Source organism: Thalassophryne amazonica, chromosome 23, assembly GCF_902500255.1.
Source record: "Thalassophryne amazonica chromosome 23, fThaAma1.1, whole genome shotgun sequence".
NCBI lineage: Eukaryota > Metazoa > Chordata > Actinopteri > Batrachoidiformes > Batrachoididae > Thalassophryne > Thalassophryne amazonica.
Genome location: NC_047125.1, coordinates 32747279 through 32771846, shown reverse-complemented (window position 1 = coordinate 32771846; position 24568 = coordinate 32747279). Strand labels below are relative to the sequence as shown.

The 24568-nt window shown below is 41.4% G+C and overlaps 2 protein-coding genes across 7 annotated transcripts in view; both read right to left on the bottom strand.

Moving 5' to 3' along the window:
- Positions 1 to 652: 652 nt before the first annotated feature.
- klc2 (kinesin light chain 2) lies at positions 653 to 10216 on the bottom strand. Of its 2 annotated transcripts, none has more exons than XM_034163995.1 (15): positions 10109 to 10216; positions 8832 to 9077; positions 8415 to 8745; positions 6771 to 6987; positions 6486 to 6675; positions 6237 to 6410; positions 6012 to 6111; positions 5188 to 5237; positions 4957 to 5024; positions 2703 to 2811; positions 2333 to 2485; positions 1667 to 1791; positions 1518 to 1583; positions 1236 to 1343; positions 653 to 1200 (listed from the first exon to the last, which is right to left on the bottom strand). In XM_034163995.1, the coding sequence occupies exons 2-14, from the start codon at positions 9057 to 9059 to the stop codon at positions 1268 to 1270; spliced, it is 1887 nt and encodes a 628-aa protein (XP_034019886.1). In that variant the 5' UTR covers positions 9060 to 9077; positions 10109 to 10216; the 3' UTR covers positions 653 to 1200; positions 1236 to 1267. The 2 variants fall into 2 exon arrangements, with proteins under 2 accessions (XP_034019886.1, XP_034019885.1); XM_034163994.1 differs by having other exon boundaries at positions 1526 to 1583; positions 10109 to 10215.
- A 10508-nt stretch (positions 10217 to 20724) lies between these two features.
- LOC117504525 (phosphofurin acidic cluster sorting protein 1-like) overlaps positions 20725 to 24568 on the bottom strand; it is a 66080-nt gene continuing 62236 nt past the window's right edge. For 2 of the 5 annotated variants that reach the window (XM_034163973.1, XM_034163972.1), the window contains exons 17-24: positions 23419 to 23529; positions 23228 to 23330; positions 23057 to 23099; positions 22929 to 22971; positions 22704 to 22842; positions 21894 to 22132; positions 21210 to 21329; positions 20727 to 21042 (exon numbers count right to left, since the gene is read on the bottom strand). In XM_034163973.1, coding sequence (XP_034019864.1) covers positions 20924 to 21042; positions 21210 to 21329; positions 21894 to 22132; positions 22704 to 22842; positions 22929 to 22971; positions 23057 to 23099; positions 23228 to 23330; positions 23419 to 23529 — 917 coding nt within the window. In that variant the 3' untranslated portion in view covers positions 20727 to 20923. Of the gene's footprint in view, positions 21043 to 21209; positions 21330 to 21893; positions 22133 to 22703; positions 22843 to 22928; positions 22972 to 23056; positions 23100 to 23227; positions 23331 to 23418; positions 23530 to 24568 lie in introns of all 5 variants that reach the window. The other 3 variants (XM_034163976.1, XM_034163974.1, XM_034163975.1) reach the window with 3 other exon arrangements.

The window sequence follows — 24568 nt, the reverse complement described above, 5'->3', positions numbered from 1 at the left end:
TATTAAAAAAAAAAAAAAAGACGGATTTTTATAAAACTTCCTGGAAGGAAAATTAAACCAATGCGGATCTGGATAAAAGAACAGAAACAGGTGACTTCCAAAAATGTAAGACAATATAGAACATAAAAAAACAAAAAACATTTAGGTCAGTTTTATAAGAAAGAAAATAGCTTGTGGGGAAAAAAAAAAAAAAAAAGATTTGACTCACATCATGTGATAAGAAATACAGCAGTGTAACTGATTATTTTCATCTTAGCCGGTGACACCGTGAGTAAGAAATGAGTGTGTCCTGAAAACACTCCGCAAACTGACATTTCAAAACAAAACCTCCAACCACAAAAAGGAAAAAAACTGATTTGATTGATATAGAAACTGCCACTAGCTGGTGCTACTAAAACTTTCCAACATCATTTTGACCTCTGTCATTAAAAACAAGACAATCCTGCTGCTGAAACACCCGACTCTCAGAGAGGTAAAAGCCAATATTTTGACAGTTATTTTTAGGCTACCAATCAAATTCCAGGAGTATCGTGAGGCCCTTGGGGCACCACGCTGGAGCCGCCTGTGATAAACATTGCTTTTCTGCCGTTAGACGTCTTTAACAAATGTAGTGTAAACGAAAAGGAACAAAAACAGACATGAACAGTCAATGTGCATTATATACAAAGAATGACATCTTTAATAATTTAAAGCTATATACACAAAAACACAAACCAAAAAAGGCAGAGTGAGGTTGAAATGATGAGTGCTGTTTTTTCTTTTACATTCCCAAATGATTGCTTGGATTTCTCTTTTTGAACAACTGTTCTTCTGCTTTCTCACTATTAAAACCTAAATAGTTGTCATCATTTTTACACGTGATATGCACATGATTTGTGATTAGCATCATATGATACTCCATAGAGTGCAAAGTTAATATTTCAGTTGATACGGGAGTGTCTGTGGAAGAAGAAGAAGAAATGGATTCCTGATAACGTGGAAATGAAGCTTTGTTTATATTTCTATGAGCCATAACTACAGGTTGGTCGCATGCAGACATTCCACTTTCTAGGAAGTAGCATGCCGCTAAGTATGTATCTAAAGATCATTTTCCTCATCGATTGCAGTAATTTGTACAGCAAAGCAGCAGCGATGTCGTTTACTGCGGCAAAAATCCGCTGCAGGTTCAAGTGTTTGATCGTTCGATTGTACCGTTCATTTGCACCGACGCTGCAAACGAGCCGCTTGTCCCGTTGTACTTAATCCCACCTCTCATCTGTCTAGCTAATCAGGGAGCTACGTCTTGAGAGGTCCACGTTGCTGGCACTGAGTCCCCTGCAGTCTGACAGGCCAGAGTTGGCATCCTTAAAAAAATAAGAAAAAAAAAAAAAAATATATATATATATATATATATATATTAGCAATACTCACTAAAAGTAGAAACTTTTGTTGTTTGTTTTTCAAGGAAACATACCAACACAATTAATGCTTGGACTAAAGCAAGAACTTGAATAAACTGTTTTCGTACTTTACTTAACTGTCGTACCTGCACGTTGTCCTCAGAACTCTTGTTGAGGAAGTTGAGGGAGCTCGCTCTCTTCAATCTGACAAAAAAATTTTTATCTGATGGTCAGCTGATGTGCAACTTGCATTTTTATTTGTGAGGGCACCTGCAGTGTCATCTCACCCCGGGTTTTGAGGTTCTTGGGGTCCGCTGCCTTGCAGCTTCTTCACCAGCATCTCGCTGCTCCTCCTGAGGGCATCACGAATCTTTCCGAAGGAGCCGCTGCGACGCAGAGAGCCGTTACCGTCCTGAGGAAAGCTCAAACATTAAACCCAGGCAGTGTGAATATCAGAGAGTGTTTTTGTTCCTCCTTGGAAATACAGCTGAACAAAAAATGGGGTAGTTTCATATTTAGGGTCTAGACCTTTAGATGTCATATACATCCACAACAGTAGGTGGTGCCAAATATCAGGACTGAAGTGACTCATCCCTCTAGCAAGCTTACAATGTAGCCTGATGGAGACAGACAGTGACTGTCCTGAAATGAGAGTGCCTCAAACGTTTTGTAGGTTAACCAGCAACTGAGGAGTTATGATGCAATGTTTAAGCTTACGGTAATAAATGCATCAGTCATCAAAACACTCTCAAGCAGCCAAGAAATACAGTCAGAGTATGTTAGATGATGGTGAGCCTAAAAAGGCTGTCTTAAATGCTAACAGTCAGAAAGGTTTATGTTGTCCTAAAAGCACCAGTGTGTCAGTACATGGATGAAAAAAAGAAATGGAGGACAGCTTTTATGGGAATTTTCTTCAAATAAAAACATTTTCTCAATCAAACAGATGAACTGACCCCGTTCCACTCAGCAGAGTCACTGCCATCATTTTCCCGTCGATGACCCCCCGGTCCGTTGGGGCCTTCCCTGCCGTGTCGTCTGTCACTCCCTGCTGTTCCCCCGTCCTTCAGGAGCTCCACCACCTTACTCTGGTTAATAGCATCTATACCCTGAGACAGGGAAAGACAGAATTCAAGATGTTTGCGCAAGTACGAATAAAAAGAAAAGAAAAAAAGTAGCTTATATTGTTCTTTTAACACAGCGTATAAACATGAGCTCACTGATTTAGTCCTCTATCAGTGTGTTGTGGTTTATGGACTAATAAAACCAGAAGGTCTGTTCCACCAGACTAATTTAACAGCACTAATTCACACAGCAGTCTTGTACCTGTTTGCGAGATTTGCAGGCGCACTCTTCCAGTGTTTCTGCAGCTTCCAGTTTGCCCTGGCGACGGTACAAAGCTCCCAAACTCTTAAGGGTGGTGTTCACCGTGGGGCTGCAGGACAAGACTCCGAGACTTAAAGGACAGGTCGCATGTTTTTTAACGTCCCAGTTAGCAACACAACATCAAAGTACTCATGACTACAAGTCTCTCCGCGCACATGAGTGCTCTCTGATGTTTTTATTGTTCTTGAGCAAGTTAACAGGTGCATTTACAGAAAACATCTCACTCAGCAATTTTCAGTATTTCTCGGCGTGTGACGTACATATTATGCTGCGTTCACACAGGGCGCGATCAGACGCCACAAATTCGCGGGGGTCGCGTGGCGACGGACGCGCCCCCATCGCCGGTGTGTCGCTCTACTGCTGTGAAAATTTGCCCCAGTGCTCCTCCCAGTGGAGGAGCTTCCATTCCGCTCGCCGGCTCTGGTTGTCAGTCAAGTTAACATGACGGACCTTGATCACACGGAGCGAGTTGTTGTGGAAAGCTGACAAACGTCATGAGACGTTCCCAATTCAGGGAGTATCATTATTTGCTGCAGGAGCTGCGTCTGGATGACGCCCGCTTTCAGCGGTCCTTCCGCCTCTGCGGGACCCCGTTTAGGACCTCCTGTCCTGTTCACGCATGCACATGTAAACAATAAAAAAAAAAGAAAAAAAAAAGAAACTGCTGCTTGCTGTGGGGCTGCTCCTCGCTCTTCCCCAAAAAACTGTCATAATTGTGTTTAGAAACCAGTCACCATTTGTTTTATTATACAACTGTGTAGTTAATAAATAAAATAATCTTCACAGATGATTCGCTCGTGCACGCACGTAAAAAAAAAAAAGAAAAAAGAAAGAAACTCCGCTCCCTGCTGCTGTTCGCTCCAAAAACTCTGTCATAATTGTGAAATAAAGGACAAAAGAGACATAAGTCCTGCTCACAGGCTGCTACCAGAGACAGGACATGTTCACATCTTCAGTCAAACTCCAGACATCTCCACGTCACTACATATTCAGTCCCTGATTGGTCATCGCGGCCCGACAAGATGAAAAAGTTCAGATTTTTCAACTTGGGGAGGAGGGCAACGCGACGTGACACAATATCGCGCCACAAACGCGCCAATCGCTCAAAATCGCTTCATTCGTGTCCATCGCATCGCACTGCGTGACTTGGCGCCAAAATGCGTCGTTCCATAGGGATTACATGGCAACCTGTCGCTGCTGTCTCTCGCGTCGCAACCGGTGTGAACGCGGCATTAGGAAAACAGAAACATCCCGATGGCTGACAAAGCAAAACTAACGCGGTTATGTCCGATGACGAAGCTTCAGAGCTTTTATTTGAAAGTGATGGCTCAGATTTAGAGAGGAGACGACACACTTCACCCCGAAACTCTTAACTTTTTCAGTCTGTCGGCTTTTGGAACCTGAAGTGTGGTGATGCTCTGGTTGTGTCACAGGATGCTGGTTTAATATATATATATATATATCACAGTTAAATACACACTTATAAGTGTTTTGTTTTGATTTTAACAGGCTGCATTTATGGCTCATTGTCGCAGGTGCACTAAATCTTCTCACGGCTGCTGCTTTTACCGTGACTGCATCAAAATGAACAGTTTTCACTTAAAAACGAATCATATGAACATGACTTTGGAATTAATCTGTGCCTCAGTTCTTCACGTTAGCAGCTATATTCCAATCAAGCGCGCATTGGGATGCTTCTAATAGTCACGTCACCGCTGTCGGACACACGAGTACTTTGTTTTCGGGAGTCTCCGTTTGTTGTGTATACTTTGAAACTGGTTACAGAAGTGCACAAAGTGATCCCAGCGGCTCATGGGATGGTCACTAACAGCCTAAATCTTAATTGTTATGATTGTGCGAAATGTCCTTTAAAGCTGATTTTCTGTGAGAGTCTGACATCAGAACACCAGTGCCCTCTAGTGGCTGGGTGATCTGCTCATGATCACAATGTTAAAAGCTAACCTTTTAACAATTTCATAATGTTAAAATTTAACCTTTTAACATTATGAAATCGTAATATCAAAAAACAGTACTGATAAGTATATAAAAAGTAAACTGGAAGTATACTTGAAACATACTTGCATGTACTACTTTTTGGTAAGGGATGGCTGAGGAATATTTCATGAACAGGAAGCAGGAGAAAAAGCCTGAACTCTGCTTGACACAATTTCACTAAAATCTGTGTTTGACTCACCTGTCCACCTTACAGGCTTTATACCAGCTTCCATATTCCACATATGGAACCGAATCCTTGCGTTTGTCCTGAGAGAAGATGAGAGGACAGAGACAGGAAAGGAAAATGAAGCTATTAAAAAAAAAAACAATTAATGTCTCAGTGTCTTCCGTGGAGTCTGCTGCTTCATCAGACTTATTTAGAAAGTGAATCCATCTTTGCAACACTAAAGGTCATGTTAAAATCACTGACCTTGCTCTCCTCACGCTCCTCCGCGTGCATCCAGATCGGTTTGTTGTCATCTGCAAGATGTGGGAAGAAGCTGCATTAGCAAGGTTTTGAAATAACAACTAACTATGAAGATGCAGCTGGATTCCAACAAATGAGGGACCGACACCCCCCCCCCCCCCAAAAAAAGAAGGAATCCACTTCTTTCATCTCAGTGTCTAATATCTGTCATTACTATTTTGTAGGGGTGCAGCAATGAAATGTGAAACCGAAAACAGTGTGCTGTCTGCAGTATTAAAGATGAATTATTTTGTTGGGTCAGATGCTTGTTTTTAATCTGATCACACAAACGCAACATAAAACCTGCAGGAAGATCCTTCAGGATGCAGAAATTGTAGCTTCACAAGGGGCAGAGCTAAGAAAAAAGCTTTACGGACTGAGGCATGATATCCAGGTTTATAGCCACGGTGGGGCTAGATGTTGCAAAAAAGAACTTTGATCTTACAAATATTACAACATAAATATAATATTTTTTATTATTATTGAGTTCAATGTGTCTAAAACCACCCAAAATTAGTTAAAATAAGGCTTGCCAAGAATGTTTTAGTGGTATAACACCCTAAGCTATGAGCCACGATCACATAATTTACCCGGCACTAAAATGGCCCGAGCTAGAACCCCAATGATGCCAAAACTTAAAACCTCTGTAAAGGTTACATTTCACCAACATTTCAGCGAGAATTGCATGAACTAATTTTGTTTGTTTTCTCCTGTTTTGCCCGTGATGTGGACCAGGTACTCCAGATGTAAGAAGGTTCTGTAGATGGTGATTGACTGCTGTTACTTACTGTTGACAGATCCAAACTCCTTCTCGTGCGCCCTGGTCAGGATCTCTTTGTACAGAGCCTCGGCATCTTTGAACTTCCCCTGCTTCAGGTAGCACGTGGCCTGAAGAGAGGCAAACAAAACAAAACAAACAGCCGGTAAAACGGCTCTTTATACCAACTCAAACTGAATTTACAGCCATCCAGAAAGACTATGAAGGTTTCTGACAGATCACTCAAAGGTCCCACCAGGTTGTTTTTGGTCTTGGCCACGTTGGGGTCGTCTGCCCCCAGTTTGGATTCGTAGATCTCCAGAGCTCGTCTGTAGTAGTACTCCACCTCGTCGTATTTGCCCTGGTTCTGACACAGTAGGGCCAAGTTGTTCAGCTGCTTGGCCACATCTGGGTGGAACTTTCCCAAAACCTGGAAACAAACCACAGATTACCTGTACACCCCAAGAGAAAAACAAAACCCCCTGCTAGCATTCTGTGTGCATACCTTCTCTCTGATCTCTAGCGCCCTCTTGCAGAGGGGCTCGGCCTCCTTGTACTTGCCCCTCTTGCCGTACAGCACAGCCAGGTTGTTGAGGGTTGCGGCCACTGCTGGGTGGTCTTTTCCCAGCGTTTTCTCTCTGATGGCCAGAGCGTCATTCAGCAGGTGGGCTGCCTCCTTGTACTTGTTCTGGTCTCTGAATATTAACACAAGACAACACACACGTGTAGGAAATACTGACACGATACACACAACTTGCCCGGAGTAAAACGTGTGCTTTCCACTCTGCACCTGTACACCAAGGCCAGGATGTTGAGCATGGTAGCTACATCAGGGTGGTCATGACCAGACGTCTTCTCCAGATCCTCCAGAGCTTGTTTGCACAGTGGCACGGCCACCTCGTACCTTCCCTGGGAGGCGTACTGGATCACCAGATTGTGCAGCGTCCGGAGACGGGCTGGGATCTCATAGCCTCCCTGCTGGGCTGCCACCTCACCACTGGGCTGGGCTGTGAGGACACAGAGGACCACAGGTTTTGAAACGTTCCTCTGATACACATCAATGAAGAATGCCTGAGGTGTTTAATATAAAGAATAATTTCATTTATCCCTTAAATGTGACGTTCTTGAGCAGAAATTTAAAAAAATTTTCTTTGGAAAAGTTTAATTTCTGCTAAATTGAATTATAACCAGAGACTCGATTAATTATATAGTTTTTGCCAACATGCTTTAATTTGCAGTGCTAAATAGTCTTTGAATGTCCGTTGTTAAATTTGACAAATATTTAAACTATATGAAACGTATTTAAATTCTGTTTTGTTTTGGAGGATCCATTTATACAGATCATATAAAATGCAAAAACAATACAAGACAACCATCCCACAGGGTCTTGATGTCAATCAGAAAAAAAAATGTTCAAAATTTTGATTACTTGATATGAAAATAGGACAATTCTTATTTTTGCTTGATTTTTTTTCTTAATATTTTATACATGCGAGACAAATGTACTTAAATATTAAAGTTTTACAGAGTTGTGTAAAATTTGCCAATTTGTCATTTTTCAACATGTAAAGAAAAATCTACCATACTTGAACTCCATCATAATTTACTTTTAAATGCAATAAAAAGTACAGTAAATGCAGAAAAATCCATTAGCTGAAGCATCTAAAGTTCCCACAAAATAAAACTTTGTGCTTCTTATGAAGAAAAACAAACTCCTGTGGTTGTGCTCGCTGCATGACAGAGTTCAAAACTGAGTCTCCACCTTTTGTCTCGGATTTTAAATGATTCTTAAGGTTCAGGTGTCTGAGCAGCTCAGTATTTAAAAACATGATTATTTTGAGGTCTGAGCAAATGTACGTTCACACGCCACATGCAAAGTAGAAAAACTGGATTGGCTCTGCTGCTTCATGGCGCTCGTCAGTTTGGTTTAAGTCGAACTCGTGTTGCACTTCTGCAGACAACCACAGACGAGTTCTGTGCCTCAGATGTGCTCATATTTTGCCAAAATGTCTACGTACTACTCCCCACATTTTTATAGGAAATACTGCATTTTGAGCCTTAAAATACTTGAAAGAGAATGAAGTACACTCACATTAACTTCAACATCTTATACAAACTGTGCATGTCACATCTTTGTTGGCAGATGTGACGTGTGACAGAAAGATTCAAACTTTTAACCATCAGAGGGCAGACTGGTGCTCTGTCCGATGCTCCTGGTCCTCCTCCCCCAGAGAGTGGGTGTGGCCTGAAACAGCTCCTGATCAATATACTTTTGTAATGATGTGGAAAATGTTTGTGGGAAGCATCATCTCAGTGTCCATGTTGTTATTTGTATTTTGGGAATGTGATATCTGTTTTCCAGGCTGAGAAGTTGGACCCTACGACCCCTTTAAACCAGTCTGCTTTCAGCCACAGTCATTGTTCATGGTCGTACCTGGTCCCTGGTCATCATCGTTGGGGAACAAGTCATCCAAACTGTCTTTTGACGCCTCGCCGCTTCCACCACTCCCGCCGGAGCTTTGGTTCTTCTCCTCTGACAGGGAGACGTCATCATCAAACTTCTTGATCTGGTTCATGAACTCCAGGTGCTTCTTCTCCTCCTCCAGCTGGGCGACGTTCTGCTCGCTGCGCTGCAGCTTGTGCTGGGTTCCTGCCAGCTCATCCCGCAGCCACTGGTTCTCCTGACAGAGGCGGCGCACCTGTGCACGCAGCTTCTGCTTCTCAGACTCCACGGCGCTCAGGTGGCTCGACAGGGCGATAATCACCTGAAGAAGAAGGAAAGCGCAACAACTACTGTTAAAAATCTATTCAGCACAGGAGAGATGCTAAAAGAAATGAGGACCACTCTCACCTGAGCCTCCCCCAGGCCGAGCTCGATGGCATCCAGACTCTTACGGAGCAGGCCGGACTTCTCCTGGGCCACGGGCAGCTGGCTGCAGTCCAGCAGGGAGTTGAGCAGCTGGGCGTGCTCGCCGCGGAGCGTCTCCAGGCCCTGCATGACAGCCTTGGTGTTGAGGACAATCTCATCCTGGCTCAGTCGGTCCAGGGCTTCTTCATGTGGATAGACCATGGTAGACATTGCCCAGATTTACACACACTGACAGAAAACACACAAAGACACAAGAGAGTGATGGAGAGAATGCACAAATTCAAAATAAGAGTATTTTTCATTCAATCCAGTGATTGACTAATTATGCGAGTTCTAAACTGTGATACAGTCTGCACAAAAAAACTGTACTATTAGATTTCCAAATGAATTACAGACAAACAGTCGGATTTCCACTGAACCTGTTGGAAAGCTTTTAGCCCCCGTGGGATGGAAAAAGAAAAAGGGGTTTCTAGTTTCAGGAACTGCGTGTGACGTCCGCCCCTCCCACCATGACACAGATATCATACGTGTCCCTCTTGATTCCGTGTTCACTACAGTGTAACTGAAGCCGTGAGCAGCGTGGAGACTTTTGTCCATTTTCCGGCTCCGATGGAGGCACCTGTCCTCTCCTGCTTGCTCCCCCTCCCATCATCCCTTCCCTGCATTGCACCAACACTCACTTCTCTTTAAGTGCACCGTGTCCAGACAGAGCAGCAAAGCTGTGGAGCACCAACAATTCATGACGTCACCAACAAATCAAAATAACAATGGGAGCATTAGAGGTCAGAAAGAAATCCCATAATTTATCTCGGTGGCCAGGCGAGGCCTGTAGCCGGGAGGGAGGGTTTGGCTCCAGATCAGTGACGGTGACAGCAGGGCGTCGATCAACCACGACATGCATTCGACATATTGTCTAAAACTGCAGTGACATATTTTCTAATGATGTGAAATGTGTTGATTTGACAGGTTGGTGTTCCTAAAGAGAGCAGGCCCCACATCACAGATTTAAGAGTCAAACAGCTGACAATACAGACTGATGGACGTTTTTCACATGAATATAAGACGGGACATAAAATTACACAGAAGTGATGTTTCCTCAGACAACAACAAGGTCGACAGCAGGTGACACGATCAGAACGCTAAGCTTAAAATATCGACGCGGTGCTTAAAAAAAATATTACATCATACGTCCTAATTTAACGATAGGCGAAATCTTTACGTTAATACAAAAACGAATCGTGCATTCCCCCCCTCTTTACCTTCATCGAAGGCGACGCGTTCAGTCGCACGGACAAAACGTTTTGATGCTCCGGACACAGCAGCGTCAAGTCGAACAAAACAACACGAAGCAGCCGCTTCAGCTCTCCCCCCTTTCAAAATAAAAGCCCGGTTTAGATCGAAACTGTTCAGCGAGGGGATGGAACGAGAAAATACACTTTTTCCACTCGGGCACAAAAAAAGCAAAAACAGTCGTTGCACCAGTGATAGTAAAAAAGCAAAAACAACGAAATAAATGCATGACAGACAAGCTATTTTGGACAGATTTAACATTACTTATTCTTTTATAATAAATTATTTATTGAACCACAGATAGATAGGACACATATAAATGGTAAATGGACTGCATTTGTATAGCGCTTTTCCATCTGAAGACGCTCAAAGCGCTTTACAAATAATCCCTCACATTCACCACAATGTCAGGCTGCTGCCATACAAGGTACTCACTACACACCGCGAGCAAAAGGGGATGAAAGACCTTGCCCAAGGGCCCTTAGTGATTTTCCAGTCAGGCTGGGATTTGAACTGATGTTCTGGTCTCAAGCCCAGTGCCTTAACCACTAAACTATCACCTCCCCTATATATATATATATATATATATATATATATATATATATATATATATATATATATATATATATATATATATATATATATATATATATATATATATACACACACACACACACACACATAAGGTCTATTAGAAAAGTATCCGACATTATTTTTTTGAATCACGTGTGTTTACATCAGACATGCTTGAACCCTCGTGGGCATGCGAGAGTTTTTTCACGCCTATCGGTTACGTCATTCACCTGTGGGCAGTCTTTGAGTGAGGAGTGGCCCACCCTCTTGTCGTTTTTTCATTGTTTAGGAATGGCTCAGACTGCTGCTTTGTTTGATCAAAATTTTTTCAAAACTGTAAGGCACAACTGAGTGGACACCATTCGATAAATTCAGCTGGTTTTTGGTAAAAATTTTAACGGCTGATGAGAGATTTTGGTCTGGTAGTGTCGCTTTAAGGACGGCCCACGGCGCCTGACGGCGATCTGCGCTTTGAGGTGGCAGCGTCTCACCTTTCAAGTTGAAAACTTCCACATTTCAGGCTCTGTTGACCCAGTAAGTTGTCAGAGAACAGAGAACTTTCATAAGAAGTCGGCATGAGGAATTTATTCGGACATTCCATTGTTAATGGACATTTTGTAATGAAAGAACGTGCGGGCAGAGTCGCATGTCGGGCCGGACCCGATCGCGGGGGGGTCGCGACAGGAAAAACACCTCCGTTGGAAACCTTAACGGGCAAGTTGGAACATGCCCAAGCTGTTAAACAATTTCTCAGTTACTCACTTGTTGAAAGCCATCAAAAGCCACCTGAATTTTACAAATGGTTTTCAACACGGAGGTGTTTTTCCTGTCGCGGCGCACACAGATTCGCCGAGTGGTTTTGCGAGCACGTCTTTCATTAAAAAATGTCCTTAAACAGTGGAATGTCCGCATAAAGTCCTCATGCCGGCCTCTTCTGAATCTTCTCTGTTCTCTCACGACGTCCTGGGTGAATTAAGCCTTAAATTAGGATGTTTTCAGGTCGAAACAGGCCGACGACGGCACCTGGAAGCGTTGCACGACGTCCCGCTCCGTGGGAAGTCCTTACACCAACAGAAACACCCCATAATCTCTCATCAGCCGTTAAAACTTTTCACCGAAAACCAGCTGAATTTCTTGAATAGTGTCCACTCGGATATTCCTCACAGGTCCCAAAATTTTTTTTGATAAAGCAACGCGCGCCGTCTTGAGCAGTGTGTGAAACAAAGGAATTCAGCCGAGAGGGCGGGACCACATCTTACTCAAGGCCTGCCCACAGGGAAATGACGTGAAAAAACTCACGCATGAGCACGAGGGTTCAAGCATGATTGGTGTAATCGCACGTCATTCAAATCCATATAGTTAAAAAAAATAAATAAAAGTGTCGGTTTCTTATCTAATAGACCTCGTGTACACACACACACACACACACACATATATATATATATATACATATATATATATATACATACATACATATATACATACATATATATATACATACATATATATATAAATCATTCCCATTGAAAAACATTCTGAAAATAGTACCACAGATCATTTTCTTCCTGAGCTGTAACAGTGCAGGTCATCAGGTCAACTGGACCTTTTTAGTTCTTTGAAGACGTTTCACTCATCCAGAAATGGTTCATCAGTTCATCAGTGTACAGAAACAACACAGGTGAGTGAGTGGATTCCTCCATCTCAGCCAGGTTGTGAATGCAACAACTCAAAACCACAAGAAAAGCCATCAGGTGATGTGCCGCCGCCTGCTGATTGGCTCAGGAATGTGTATCATGAATAATCATTTTGTATAGTCTTACAAATATTAAGTGGTCACAGGGGCTGGAGCCAATCCCAGTAGTCATAGGTCAATAGGCGGGGTTCATCCTGGACAGGAGGCCACATATAGACAGACAAACTCATTCACACCTACAGCCAATAAGTCTCTAATCCACCAAACCTGTATGTCTTTGGCACCTGGAGGGAACCGGAGCACCTGGAGGAAACCCAAGTGAACACAGGGAGAACAAGCAAACTACAGCAGACCTTATTGCTGTAAGGCAACAGTGCCAACCACAAAGCCACCATCAAATTATGAATTTCATAATTAAATGCCACAGAGAGACCCGAAATTGTTGTGGGAAGCTTCATATATATCTGACACATGGCAAAAAAGCTTAAGGGCATGTACTACAATTAGCCACAGGGGGGTGCCATTTTAACCTCACTTTCCAAACCCTATCTATGATACTATCCAAAACTTTTAAAATTCCTACAAATCTGTTAAATATTTAATATTCAATACATAAATACAATAAAGTAAAACTGTGCAACTAGATTTTGCCTCTAAACACAGGTTTGTTTTACAGAACTTAAAAAGTTATTTCAGATTTTTCAGATTCAGAGATTCAGTCATGCAACTGTGTAGTGGTCTGCATTTATTAGCAGGTTGTATTTATCAGTTTGTTTGTTTTTTATTATTTCATTTTATTACCACGTTGCCATTGGTAAAAGTGTTAGTGTTATAATGTACTGGTAACACATTTTTTTTTTCCCTGAAATCTCACATGTAAAAGTAAGTCCCTTCGGCTGCTCCCTTGTTTGCACTTGGGGTCGCCACAGCAAATCCAAGGTGGATCTGCATGTTGAATTGGCACAGGTTTTACGCCGGATGCCCTTCCTGACGCAACGCCACATTACATGGGGAAATGTGGCAGGGGTGGGATTTGAACCCGGAACCTTCTGCACTGAAACCAAGCGCATTAACCACTTGGCCACCACCATGTAAAAGCTCTTATTTGGCTTTATGAAGAAAAACAACCAAAACAAACTGTCGACATTATAAAGGTGCCTTTTTGACAATGGAAACAATTTCTATTTCAAATATTTTTACATTCTAATAAATTTAAGTATTACAGTATATACACCGTTACAACAATATTTAAGCGAGTATGTATTTAATAATGTGTTTACACGTTAATGTTTTAGTTGGCATGGGGGGGGGGGGGGGGGGGCTTCAGGTTTTTAAGGAAAAGTTCCTGTTATTTTCTAAACTACGTGACTTACATTTTATCTTGTCCCTTCAGAAAACGCGGGGATTTAACGGGTAAATGTGTCAGTCGGGAGGCAAACTAAAGTCACAGACTTTACCTTAATAAGATTAACGGTCACAGCTGAGCATCATTTAGCTAAGAGGAGCCGCTAGCTGCTGCTAGCCATCAACTTACCCTGTTTCAGCAGAAGCACTTCCAGAATGTGTCCAACATATCAAGTTATCGACGCCCACCAAAACTCCGTTTTCTCCGCCGTGATGATGATAATAATGATATTGTTTTTGTAAGACGTTTGAGAGACGACAGCTGGGAGCCGCTGTTTCAGCCAAATCCCTCAGCTCAACTGCGCACGCGCACCCACAAGGGCAGGTTTGATTTTACGTTGATGCACTACCGCCACCAACTGGACTGGAGGCTCTGTGGACGCCTCCGTGTACTTCAATAAAGCTGTACATTTTTTTTTTTTTGAGTCAACAAAATTTTTAAATATTGCGTATAGATCGGCATAGAGTTGTTTGACCTTTACATGTGAACTTCACTTTTAACCAGTTTTTGTCAATATCAATTCTTTGGCTGAAAGTCCACCAGGTTTGGGCCAAAACTTTGTCTTATTCCCACATCCAACCATGTATGCGGTTATAGTAAATATTATTATTAGTACCCAGGCCAACAAAGGCCATCCATATTTGGTCATAAGTTGGGGAAAATTTGAAATCAAGTTGAAATTATGTAGTAATTTGGAAATAAGTTTGAAATCAACTTCAAGACAAGAAATTTTTTTTTTTTTTTTTTTTTTTTTGACAAAACAGGCAGCATGTTCACAGAAAACAGGATGGGACCGAGAAGGGGGCCTTGAGGCACACCACACTGAAGATGCCTTTATCTGTGTTTTTAAAAAAATGCACAGCTACTGTTGGTCAGCAATACCATAACAACCATGAACCTAACTGCATATGGGGCCAACAAGACAAATTATAGGTGGCTCAGCTCATGCCATTTTTGTTCACCATTTCTTTAATGTTATTCAGAAAAAAAAAAAAATAAATAAAACAAGACCAAACCACAGACATTTTGTATTCCAAGTAAAGACACACATCTAAAAATCTGGAATAATTTTATTTAAAAAAAAAATGTAACAATGAACACTTTCCATCCCACATGTTTAACTCAAACATAACCATGAAAAAAAACTACAAAACATGTTAAATAAAGAAAAAAACAACTAGAACACAATATAACAAGTACTGTCTGATATTTACAAGCAGTATAGTTTATTTTTATAGGCAAAGGCAAAAAAGCTGAAGTAACATTGACATGCAAAATATCCCCCCACACATCCACAAACTCAGAAGACACGGCAAAATTCCAAGCAGCGAGGGACGAGAGCGTTTCAGAAGCTCAGCTTGTGGAAACCTGAACTCATCACGTGTGCTGCACAAACTGCTGGTCAACCAGGATTATTGTTCGGCCAAATGGATCCTGTTGTTTAATCACGACTAGTTAATGAGAGAGCCACACAAACACAGAGGTAGAACTAGACGCACACGCAGAACAACCAGGTGACAAAACACGAACGCAACACGGTGAAAAAGTTTGAAATGACTGCTTTGAAACAAGTGTCCGTGAGCCCAAATGTCTGCTGACTTTGACCTCTGCCAGGAGGATTCATATCAATCAAGTGAATCAGAGAGTTCTGGAAAATTTTAACTGTGCACCACCAAAACCATTTTGAACTCAGAGGATTTTGAACCGTAAAGATGAATTCTAAGAGTAGATTCAAAACTGAAGGAGCAGGAATTTGTTCCACATAAAACAGGCTTTTCCAAAGCCTCGACATGTACCCTGTAAAATGCAGAGAGTAAGGATGCAAATTTAGACAAACTTGGAACATTTTGCACTCCTGAAACTAACCATTTTTGGAATAGTGCTGCATGCTTCCAAAATCGGAATAATGCACTAAAGCGATATGCATCGCCTAGCAACCTTGCAAATTATTTCATCTATGGTCTGACATTCATAGAGTATTCCAAAATTTGAGCAGTACATCCATTTCCAGGCCACAGCTTTACACACTTCTGGAAACCTCACAGAGCCACAAAATTCAGATATGGTCCATATCCAATTCCGGAGTATTTCACATTTGCATCGTGTGCAGAACAAAGAAAACGTACCAAATTATAAAAGCATACAAGGACAAAGTGATTAAAAGTTGATGAATTTTGATCCACTGTATCAACCAGTATGTCATAACATCCTGTAGAAACACCTGCTGCCAGCTGGATGTTTAGTGAATACTAAACTGATGATGGATTAGGAGCAGGTGTGGTTGTCAGTGTGTTTCCATATGAAACTGTCTTAAATGAGAGAAATAAACTGTTACTTTGTTTGACAGGATTTTATATGAATGTAGCTAAAGCAGAAATATGTACTCTGGAAATGTCTGGTGGTCAACAAGGCTACTGTCCAGATACATCTCAGTGGTTTCTAATCCAAGGCCAACACAACCTTCCCTGAATTCTTAAAAACTCAACAAAAAGCAAACAGGCAATAGCTTTGCAGTGGTAGCCATTCACAACTCTACTACACTAAGCAGCAGTGATCCCTGTTAGGCACCAGAACTAGGCCTTGGAAATTAAATACAGGCCAATTTCAAACTTAACTTCAACCACACCTGCTCCTAATTTCCATCATGCATGCGATGACTATTCCCTATATGCCCAGCAGATGGCAGACAGGCATATTATTGAAGCAGTACAAATTAGCTTGTTTTCTAATTCTCAGTTACATTAAAATTCATCACCAAGCTTTAATCAGTTTATCATCATTATATCCCTTTTTAAACATGCAGATTTACAAAATGAGAGCACTGAGTTATAATAAACTGGAAGGGATGGATTCTTTTATAGGTCTCATCACACTCTACATTTTACAGGGTATAAGTTTTTCCAAAGTCTGGGGCAATGTTTCAAAACAAGTGAGATCAACTAAAGATATGTGCCGATCACATTTGTGTTACTGTGTTTTAGCAGCTTATTTCTGATCTGTAATTGATTACATTCCAACAGTGGCACATCTAACCCTTTATACAACTACTGGTATTAGTATGACTTTAAGGAAAAATTGAATTTTCAAAAACATTTTGTAATAAAACTTATCCTGTTCTCACATATTCAAGAGACTTCGACTGTAAAATGCGTTCTACCAGCAGTTCAGTTATTCAAGAAATATGAATCCATTTGGGAAGAAAAAGAAACGAAAAAAATTATGTGGGATTCAGAACAGTTTCTACCAGATAATCTTAATATTATTCCAAAGACAGTCACTTTAATTTTACCACTTGTGTGCTGCTTTCAAAGAGGTTAAAATGTGTTTTAAAACGTTTAAAGAGGTCATTTAATACAAATGAGTGAGTACGTCTGTCCTCACAAATACAGACAGAAACATGGAATTTGTCGGCTCAAAATCAATGACGTAGGCCAGTGCTGCCGCCTAGTGGCAGATCACATGAATGATTTATCCGAACAAAAAATAATTGCGTGAAAGACGAGGAAAAAGAAGGTAAAATTTATCTTATAACAGCAGTGTTTTCATGCACACAGACAGACGTGAGGCTTTAGAGATGCTTCACAGAAAAACAGTCTTTCAAAGTTTAGAAAAAGACAAAAAAAAAAAAGACAAAAAAAAAAGGAAAACCCCCACACCTTCACAACGTGACCCCTTTAAACCACACTCATTGGTGCACAATTCAAAACAAGTTTGTCTCAAAATACAAAAGGAGCAAATTCTCACATCTAAAAAGCTGGAAAGGATAAAAAAAAAATGCTTATTTCTTTGATAAAGGATTTAAATGATCTGATTATGACTCAGAATTGAAGTCAATGGAACCAGTTAATATATTAATTATCAACAGTGTGGGACGTACAACATTTCATCAATTTACACGAACATGCTGGGTTTTTTTTAACCTCCTCAGAAGATGAATTCATTGATGACGTGAAACACCACACCAAAAACAATTAGATTATTTCTAACATTTGGAATTTTTTTTTTTTTTTTTTTTTTGGAGTTCACAGCAAATCAACACTTCAAAACCTCACGTAACAGACGCTGCCAAATGAAAAAAAAATGCATTTATGACGTCACACTCACACACAACGGATCTACTTTCAAAGAAAGAAAAACTAACAACACTTTGTAAAAAAATAAAATATCTCTTGGCATTAACACTATAAAGAAAAAAAAGACTAATACTTCACGGAGACGGGAAGTGGTACCATGTAGGAGACACAAGGCGTGTGAGCGAATCACAGGTGAAAGTCACGTTTAAAACAGTCAGACTCAAAAATATTTGGCCACTGACGCTCTCCATCACAGCATATTGGAGTTTAAAGCAAAGAATGAATGAGCTTGAAGAACACTTACAGCACTTCATTTTTTTTTTTATGCTAATCTATGGAAAAACCTGAGGCTGTTCCCTGTAAAATGAGCAGTGGGTCCAACTCCTCCAGTTTGTTCACACAGTAACTCAAACAAAAAACCTTGAACAGGTTTTATTATAAATTAACTAACATTAAGACACAATGGTTGAGTTATCCTGTTTGCTTTTTTTGTTCTTAAGTTATTTACATATTTAATTTTTACAGTTCTTTCACCTTGTTTTTTTCCCAAATGTATATTTTACTGTTTTAGTCGCAGTAAGCTGTATTGTTCATGCATAATTGAAAATTTTAAAACAAAATATTAAAAAAAATGCTATCTTCTTGTAATTCTCCAAATATTAATGGCACATAATTCAGACAAACCCATTTCAATTTAGTGAACTTTGATGGACCAGACCTCTGTGACCCTTAACTGGAGTAAGTGGGCATAAATGATGGATGGATGATGGACCAGGATTAAAAAAAATGTTTTGCTTATGTAATATTCCATATCCATGCCTGCTACCTGCTGGATTGTTAGTGGATGCTACACTGATGGTTGGTTAGGAACAGTGTTTATGCAGAATTTTTTTTTTTTTTTTTTACTACATCAGAGAAACAAACTAATTTTTTGGTTGTTTAACAGCGGTTACATTCTAAAACTAAAATAACGTGGTTATGCCTCCACACAACCCCACAGAAATGATTTTGTATGAATTTAGCTGTGAGAGTGAAAGAAAGCAAAGGGAGAAGGTCAAGCAAGGTGACAAGTAAATGAGGTCTGTAAGAGAGAGTACGCAGTAAATGAGGTCCATGAGAGAGATATCACATTTCTGAAGAAAAAAAAAAAAAAAAAAACCCTCACTCAAGATGAAATTCTTTTCTGTTTTTTCAAAAGCGGTTTGATCCAAAACCCAAATAATATGGTGTTAAACACAACTCCATGGGAAGAATTTTGTAGGAATGTAGCTAATGAAAGAACACAAAAAGAGCTGATAACTGGGGAAGAATCCAACATTTGATTATCTTTATGGGTTCTGGATTTCAGGAAATCGTTAAAAAGTTTACTTAGGACTGATTAACCTTACAAGCATTACTTGCTTTTGACTCCACCATTCTGTTGATGACGAGTAAAATCAACTCCGCCAATGTTTTATATTTTTGCACCCGACTGAACGTGCATGGATTTATTACGCCACCTTGTGCAGAGCTACCACGTACACAATGAGACAGTCACTGCAGGGTTCACAGCCCTCTTCTGGTAGTTACTGGTGATATCGAAACTGTGTCTCCTACATATTTACTTTTTTTAAAGTTTGACCACATTACATTTAGTTAACCATGTACATATATTTTTTACTGGTTACTCAACACACAAATCACCTCACGACATCAGCAATAAAGTGTGAAACAGACCTGAGCAAAAAATTAAACTTTATCCATATATCTGATTTCTTGAAAGAAATGTTGTATGTGGACTGAAGAAAAATGGCAGAACTCAAAGAATTCTGATGAGGGTCTGCTGCTATTTTCCAGAGAAAGCTGCCAGCGACAAACAGGCGAACGGCTGGCAAAACTGCTTGTGCTTAATTCTGGCTGCTTAACACCGGCTGCTTCAGTGTAGACACGGTGGAGTTGTGGGCTGTTTAAATATCGGTTTGAACCGTCATCATTAGGTTAGGTATGACGACCGTTGCATATCCAGTTGCATCTGCTGACAACACAGTTTTTAACCGGCTGTGCTCTGCACATATGCCGATGATGCACAATTATTTATTAGTGCATAGCAAAAAAGACAATGAAAGCTTCAGATGAGCTCCTGCCCTCAAGTTTTTTTTTTTTTTTTCACAAAACCACATATATAAGCTGTACATCATACACTCACAAAAACATCAATAGATTTCAAACTGGATCACGAATATAAAGTATTTCCTCATTAAATATTTAACATAGATTTTCTTTTATATTTAAGAAATGGGCATTCAACATCCAAGTGACTTATTTTGGAAAAAGAAAATACCCAAAAAACAGTTAAACGGTCGACATATTTGTTGTCAAGGACAGGGACTGATCTACGCTTTTGATGTATCTAAAACACGTAGAGAAACATTTCACGACATGACAGCCTCTTATTGAACCGTGATTTGAAAGCGGTGGCATTTTTCTTTGCTTTCATGCAAACACTGATGCCAGATCACATGGCGTGTTACTCTGAGCTAATGTTCGTGGCACGAGTGGTGCGTCTGTTACTTCACACATTCACATATGGACCAGGTGGTGAAGTTGGATCATGTGGCCTTCCAAAGTCAGGAATCAAATGTTGAGGGTCAGATGTTAGGGTGTGAAATCGGTGAGTTTCTGCATGCTATTGTATTACACAGAGAAACCTACACGGCAGTCAGCAGATACACTTGTGCTGTAAGCCTCCCGTAAAAACCACACACACACACACACACACACACACACACACACACACACACACACACACACACACACACACACACACACACACACACACACACACACACACACTGAAAAGGTCGTTAAAGTGACTACTAACACCGTCGTATCCCGGCACCATCCTCCGGCCCTCGGAGACAAAATAAGACAAGAATAAAACAAAATAACCCGCTTGATGGGTGTTTTCTCGCCGCTCTGTGGAGGATGTCAGACCACATCAGAAGATGTGACAGGATCAGGCCGGTTCAGGCAGGACAAGCGGATAAAAGGGTGACCGACCCTACAAGGGAGGCTTGCTGTAGCCAAAAAGTCCAACAGGTAGGTATTTAACGTGAGTGGGCCACTGAGCAGCCAGCTGGAAGAATTTGACGTCAGTCCACTCAACGCCATCTATGGACACTGGAGGGAAACACAACGGAGAACTTAGGAAGTGCAAAACCCGTTGAGGAAGGAAACAAAGCCAATCAAGGTAGTGAATCCCAAAGCCTACAGCACCGTCCCCACTCCATCCCCCATGCTACTAGCACCATCACAAACGTTTTCCAGTGTGATCCCGGTTGCGGTACCTTTGAGGATGGTCTGCTGCTGCTTGGCCGAGCAGATGAGCCGGCTGATCCCTTCAATGACCTGGCTCTTGGAGTCCACATCCTTCTCTTTTGGCTTCTTTCCCAGGAAGATTGTGGGGACTGGATAGAATGAGCCACAGCATTATAGGAAATATTAGACCCCACCCCCCCAGTCTGTGAGACCGCCTCAGTCACAACAAACTTGAAATACGAATACATGGTGACCATCAGATGGAGTTGCGATCAAGTGGAAACTGTGACACTGGTGTTACATGAAAAACACAGCAGAGTTGTGTTTTTTTTTTTTTTTTTAAACAGTGCAGGAGTTACAGGACGGACAGCACTGGTAGGACATTTTGGAGACAAAGTCAGAGAGATGAGATTGAGATGGTTTGGACATGTGCAGAGGAGAGAATGGAGGGTATATAGGGAGAAGGATGCTGAGGATGGAGCCACCAGGCAGGAAGAGAAAGGGCAGGACAAAGAGGAGCTGAGGGAGGACACGCAGGTGGTTGGCAAGAGAGGAAGATGCTGAGGACAGGGTGAAAGGGAAACTGATGATCTGCTGTGGCGCCCCCCTAATTGGAGTAGCCGAAAGAAGAAGATATTGAAGTTGTAGTTATATGATCATCACATTACTCAGTCTGGATTTACTCTCTTAAATATTCCCTTTCATCCTCTCACCTTTCTTGTTCTTTTCCTTCGTGACCACCGTCATGGCCATGGTGTTGCCCTGAACCTGTGGATCGCTGCTGCCCCCTCCTGGTAGCCTGCTGACCTGCAGCGAGCGGAAGGCGCTCTTCAGTGTGTTCTTGCAGCCCGTATCACGACGCTCGCCCTCCCGACGTTTCTCAACCAGCGAGGCCAGCCAGTAGTCGACCTGCAGGCCGATTGCGTCCACGCCGTGAGACATACTTGGACTCCTGCAGACAGGAATCAGCTCTCTTAAACGTAGGTCAATAAAAAAACAGAATCATGTGCAATCTGATTTGAATCTGATCCCAACATTCAAAAATCACATCCCCAAATCAGTTTCAAGCCTCATTCGTGGTGGTTTGAAATGCAACTGAAATCACATTTTTGCAAATATATTTTGGTCTGAACGCTCAGATCAGATTTTGGGTGTGCTGTTACGTTAGTGACTTTTGATCTGAAGTTCCACCGCTGCTCACAACCACTTCAGATGCATTTTCCTTCTCCTACAAAAAACAAAAAAACAAAAACCACCTCTGTCCAACTTTGGCTGACTGGTGTGCCTGCTTGGGTCGACTTACAAAATCAGCTGATTTGCACCAAGATGTTGCTCGGTCTGTGACGGTGCATAATTATGCAAAGCTCAGTCAGGTGTGAGAGGTGCTTAAGAGACTGGATTTGGACAGAGATCCAGAAGGGACACACTGTCTAACCATTGTAGAGACAGAACAGACTCAGCCATGACGAGATGATGTCTCACGTACGATAAGCATCACAAAATAAAATACACATCAGTCTTACCCTTGTACAGTCAGGACGCTGCCCATAGACGGGGAGGAAGGGGGCGTTGCTGATTCTTTGATCCCTGTGGGAGAACCATGGGAGGGGGGCGACGTGGAGGGGACGGCCAAACTCACAGCCACACCCTCTTCCGTATCTCCTTGACAAACATAAACCAAACTAAGTCAAATTTGCACTCATGCTGTGAAATATTTTCAGCATTCTACCCATTTTGTAAAAACTCACCTGCTGGAGACGGACCGGACTCGATCAGTCCGACCTTCACAACCTGCAACATCACAAAACGCTTTTACATCACGTCACACTCACTACAGCTTATTTAGACTTTACTGCGCTGTAGATGAAGGTCTTACCCCAATAAACGGAATAAACTTCTGGTACGAGTCTTCATCTCGCCTGGGAGGAAAGAAAGACAAACTATTTAAGAGAGTTTTATTTTAAATTGAGAAAGTTAAAATCTGTGCAACTTTGAGTCTCCGGGTCGATGCTGACAGACGGTCCGGCTCGTGTCTCTGTGCACTCACATCCTGTGTTTGCAGGTGAGCATGGCCTCAGCGATGGGCAGCTGGTGCGTCACAGTTGCCCCGCTGATGTACTGGGCGATTCGACTCGCGACGTCCAACTGATCTGGAGATGGCAGAAACATTTTTTTTTTACTCCTGGACTTTGCAAATACGAGCCAGTGGTCCAATCAGAGCATATGGTGAGCGTTTACCCGTCTGAGGGGGCTCAGAGCGGCTGAACACGTCCCTCCACAAGCTGTCCAGGAAAGACAAACTGTAGCGGTTATCAAGAGCACCGAGATACTTCGCCACTGGGTGGGAGCCTGAAAATAAAAATAAATTCAAAAAGAAAATGAAAAAGAGGGAACTATGGAGTAAAAATAAATCAAACTTTACTATTTTATTATCATCTTACAACAACCACAATAAATACATAATTTAAACAATAAAAATTGTACCAGCTATAAATATATATATATATATATATATATATATATGCTATAACGCGGTTCACCTGTCGCGGCCTCGAAGTTTCGCAGATTTTTTTTAGTCCAATTTTGCATGCTTTTTTTTTTTCTTTTTTTTTTACACCGCATTGTGTTCTGCGTCCTCATCAAGCAGGCCGGTCACGGCACCGCGAAGGCAGAGTACGCGCATTGTGTTCTGAGTGTCTGTTTATAAGAATCTTCTCACCCAGAAGAAAAAAGAGCACCAATAACTACCCATCACTGTGTTCTTCACTCGGAAAAAGACACCGAGGTGTCACTCAGTGGAAAAAGACACGACAGCGGAGCGGCGCCAGGACAAAGGCGCGATCAGAGGAACTGTGAAATACTGGTCAGTCACTGTTAATAATTTCTTATGTGTCCAACCTCGTTCATTGATCGTTAAAATTAAATTTGTTAATTCTAAAAGCCATCATAATTATTTATAGGAAAACGTTCTATTTTTATTTCTCAAACAAATGTTTAGGCCTGAACTTTGAACTTTGAGAGTGTTTACACACGAGAGAAAAGTGAGAAAATGTTCATGCCTGATTGAGAAAAGTGTATAAAGTGTGTAGTGAGGGGTTTTACAGCCTTAAAACATCTATAATAATTGTTTTGACAGGTGAATAACAGAAATGCGATAAAACATGGATTTCCAAGTGAATTTTAATATTTTTGGCCAAAATAAAATGTTTGAGGAATGGGAAGAGGAGAGCAAACGAGAAGAACAGCAAAAGCAACGACATAAAGATTTAACATCATACGAATTGGACAAGATTGAAGACAGGAAAGAAGAAGAGAACGGTTCTATTCTTGCAGGCTGTTGGAGCGCTCTGCATCAAAACAGCGAGCGTAGTTTCTGGACCTGCTGCCA

Bases quoted from the DNA above. Each gene is read 5' to 3' on its own strand.
- klc2 (XM_034163995.1), bottom strand. From the start codon at position 9,059: ATGTCTACCATGGTCTATCCACATGAAGAAGCCCTGGACCGACTGAGC. The intron at 8,746-8,831 runs GTGAGAGTGGTC...CTTCTTCTTCAG, and splicing joins TCGGCCTGGGGGAGGCTCAG to GTGATTATCGCCCTGTCGAG. The intron at 2,812-4,956 runs GTGAGTCAAACA...CTTGTCCTGCAG, and splicing joins AAAGCCTGTAAGGTGGACAG to CCCCACGGTGAACACCACCC.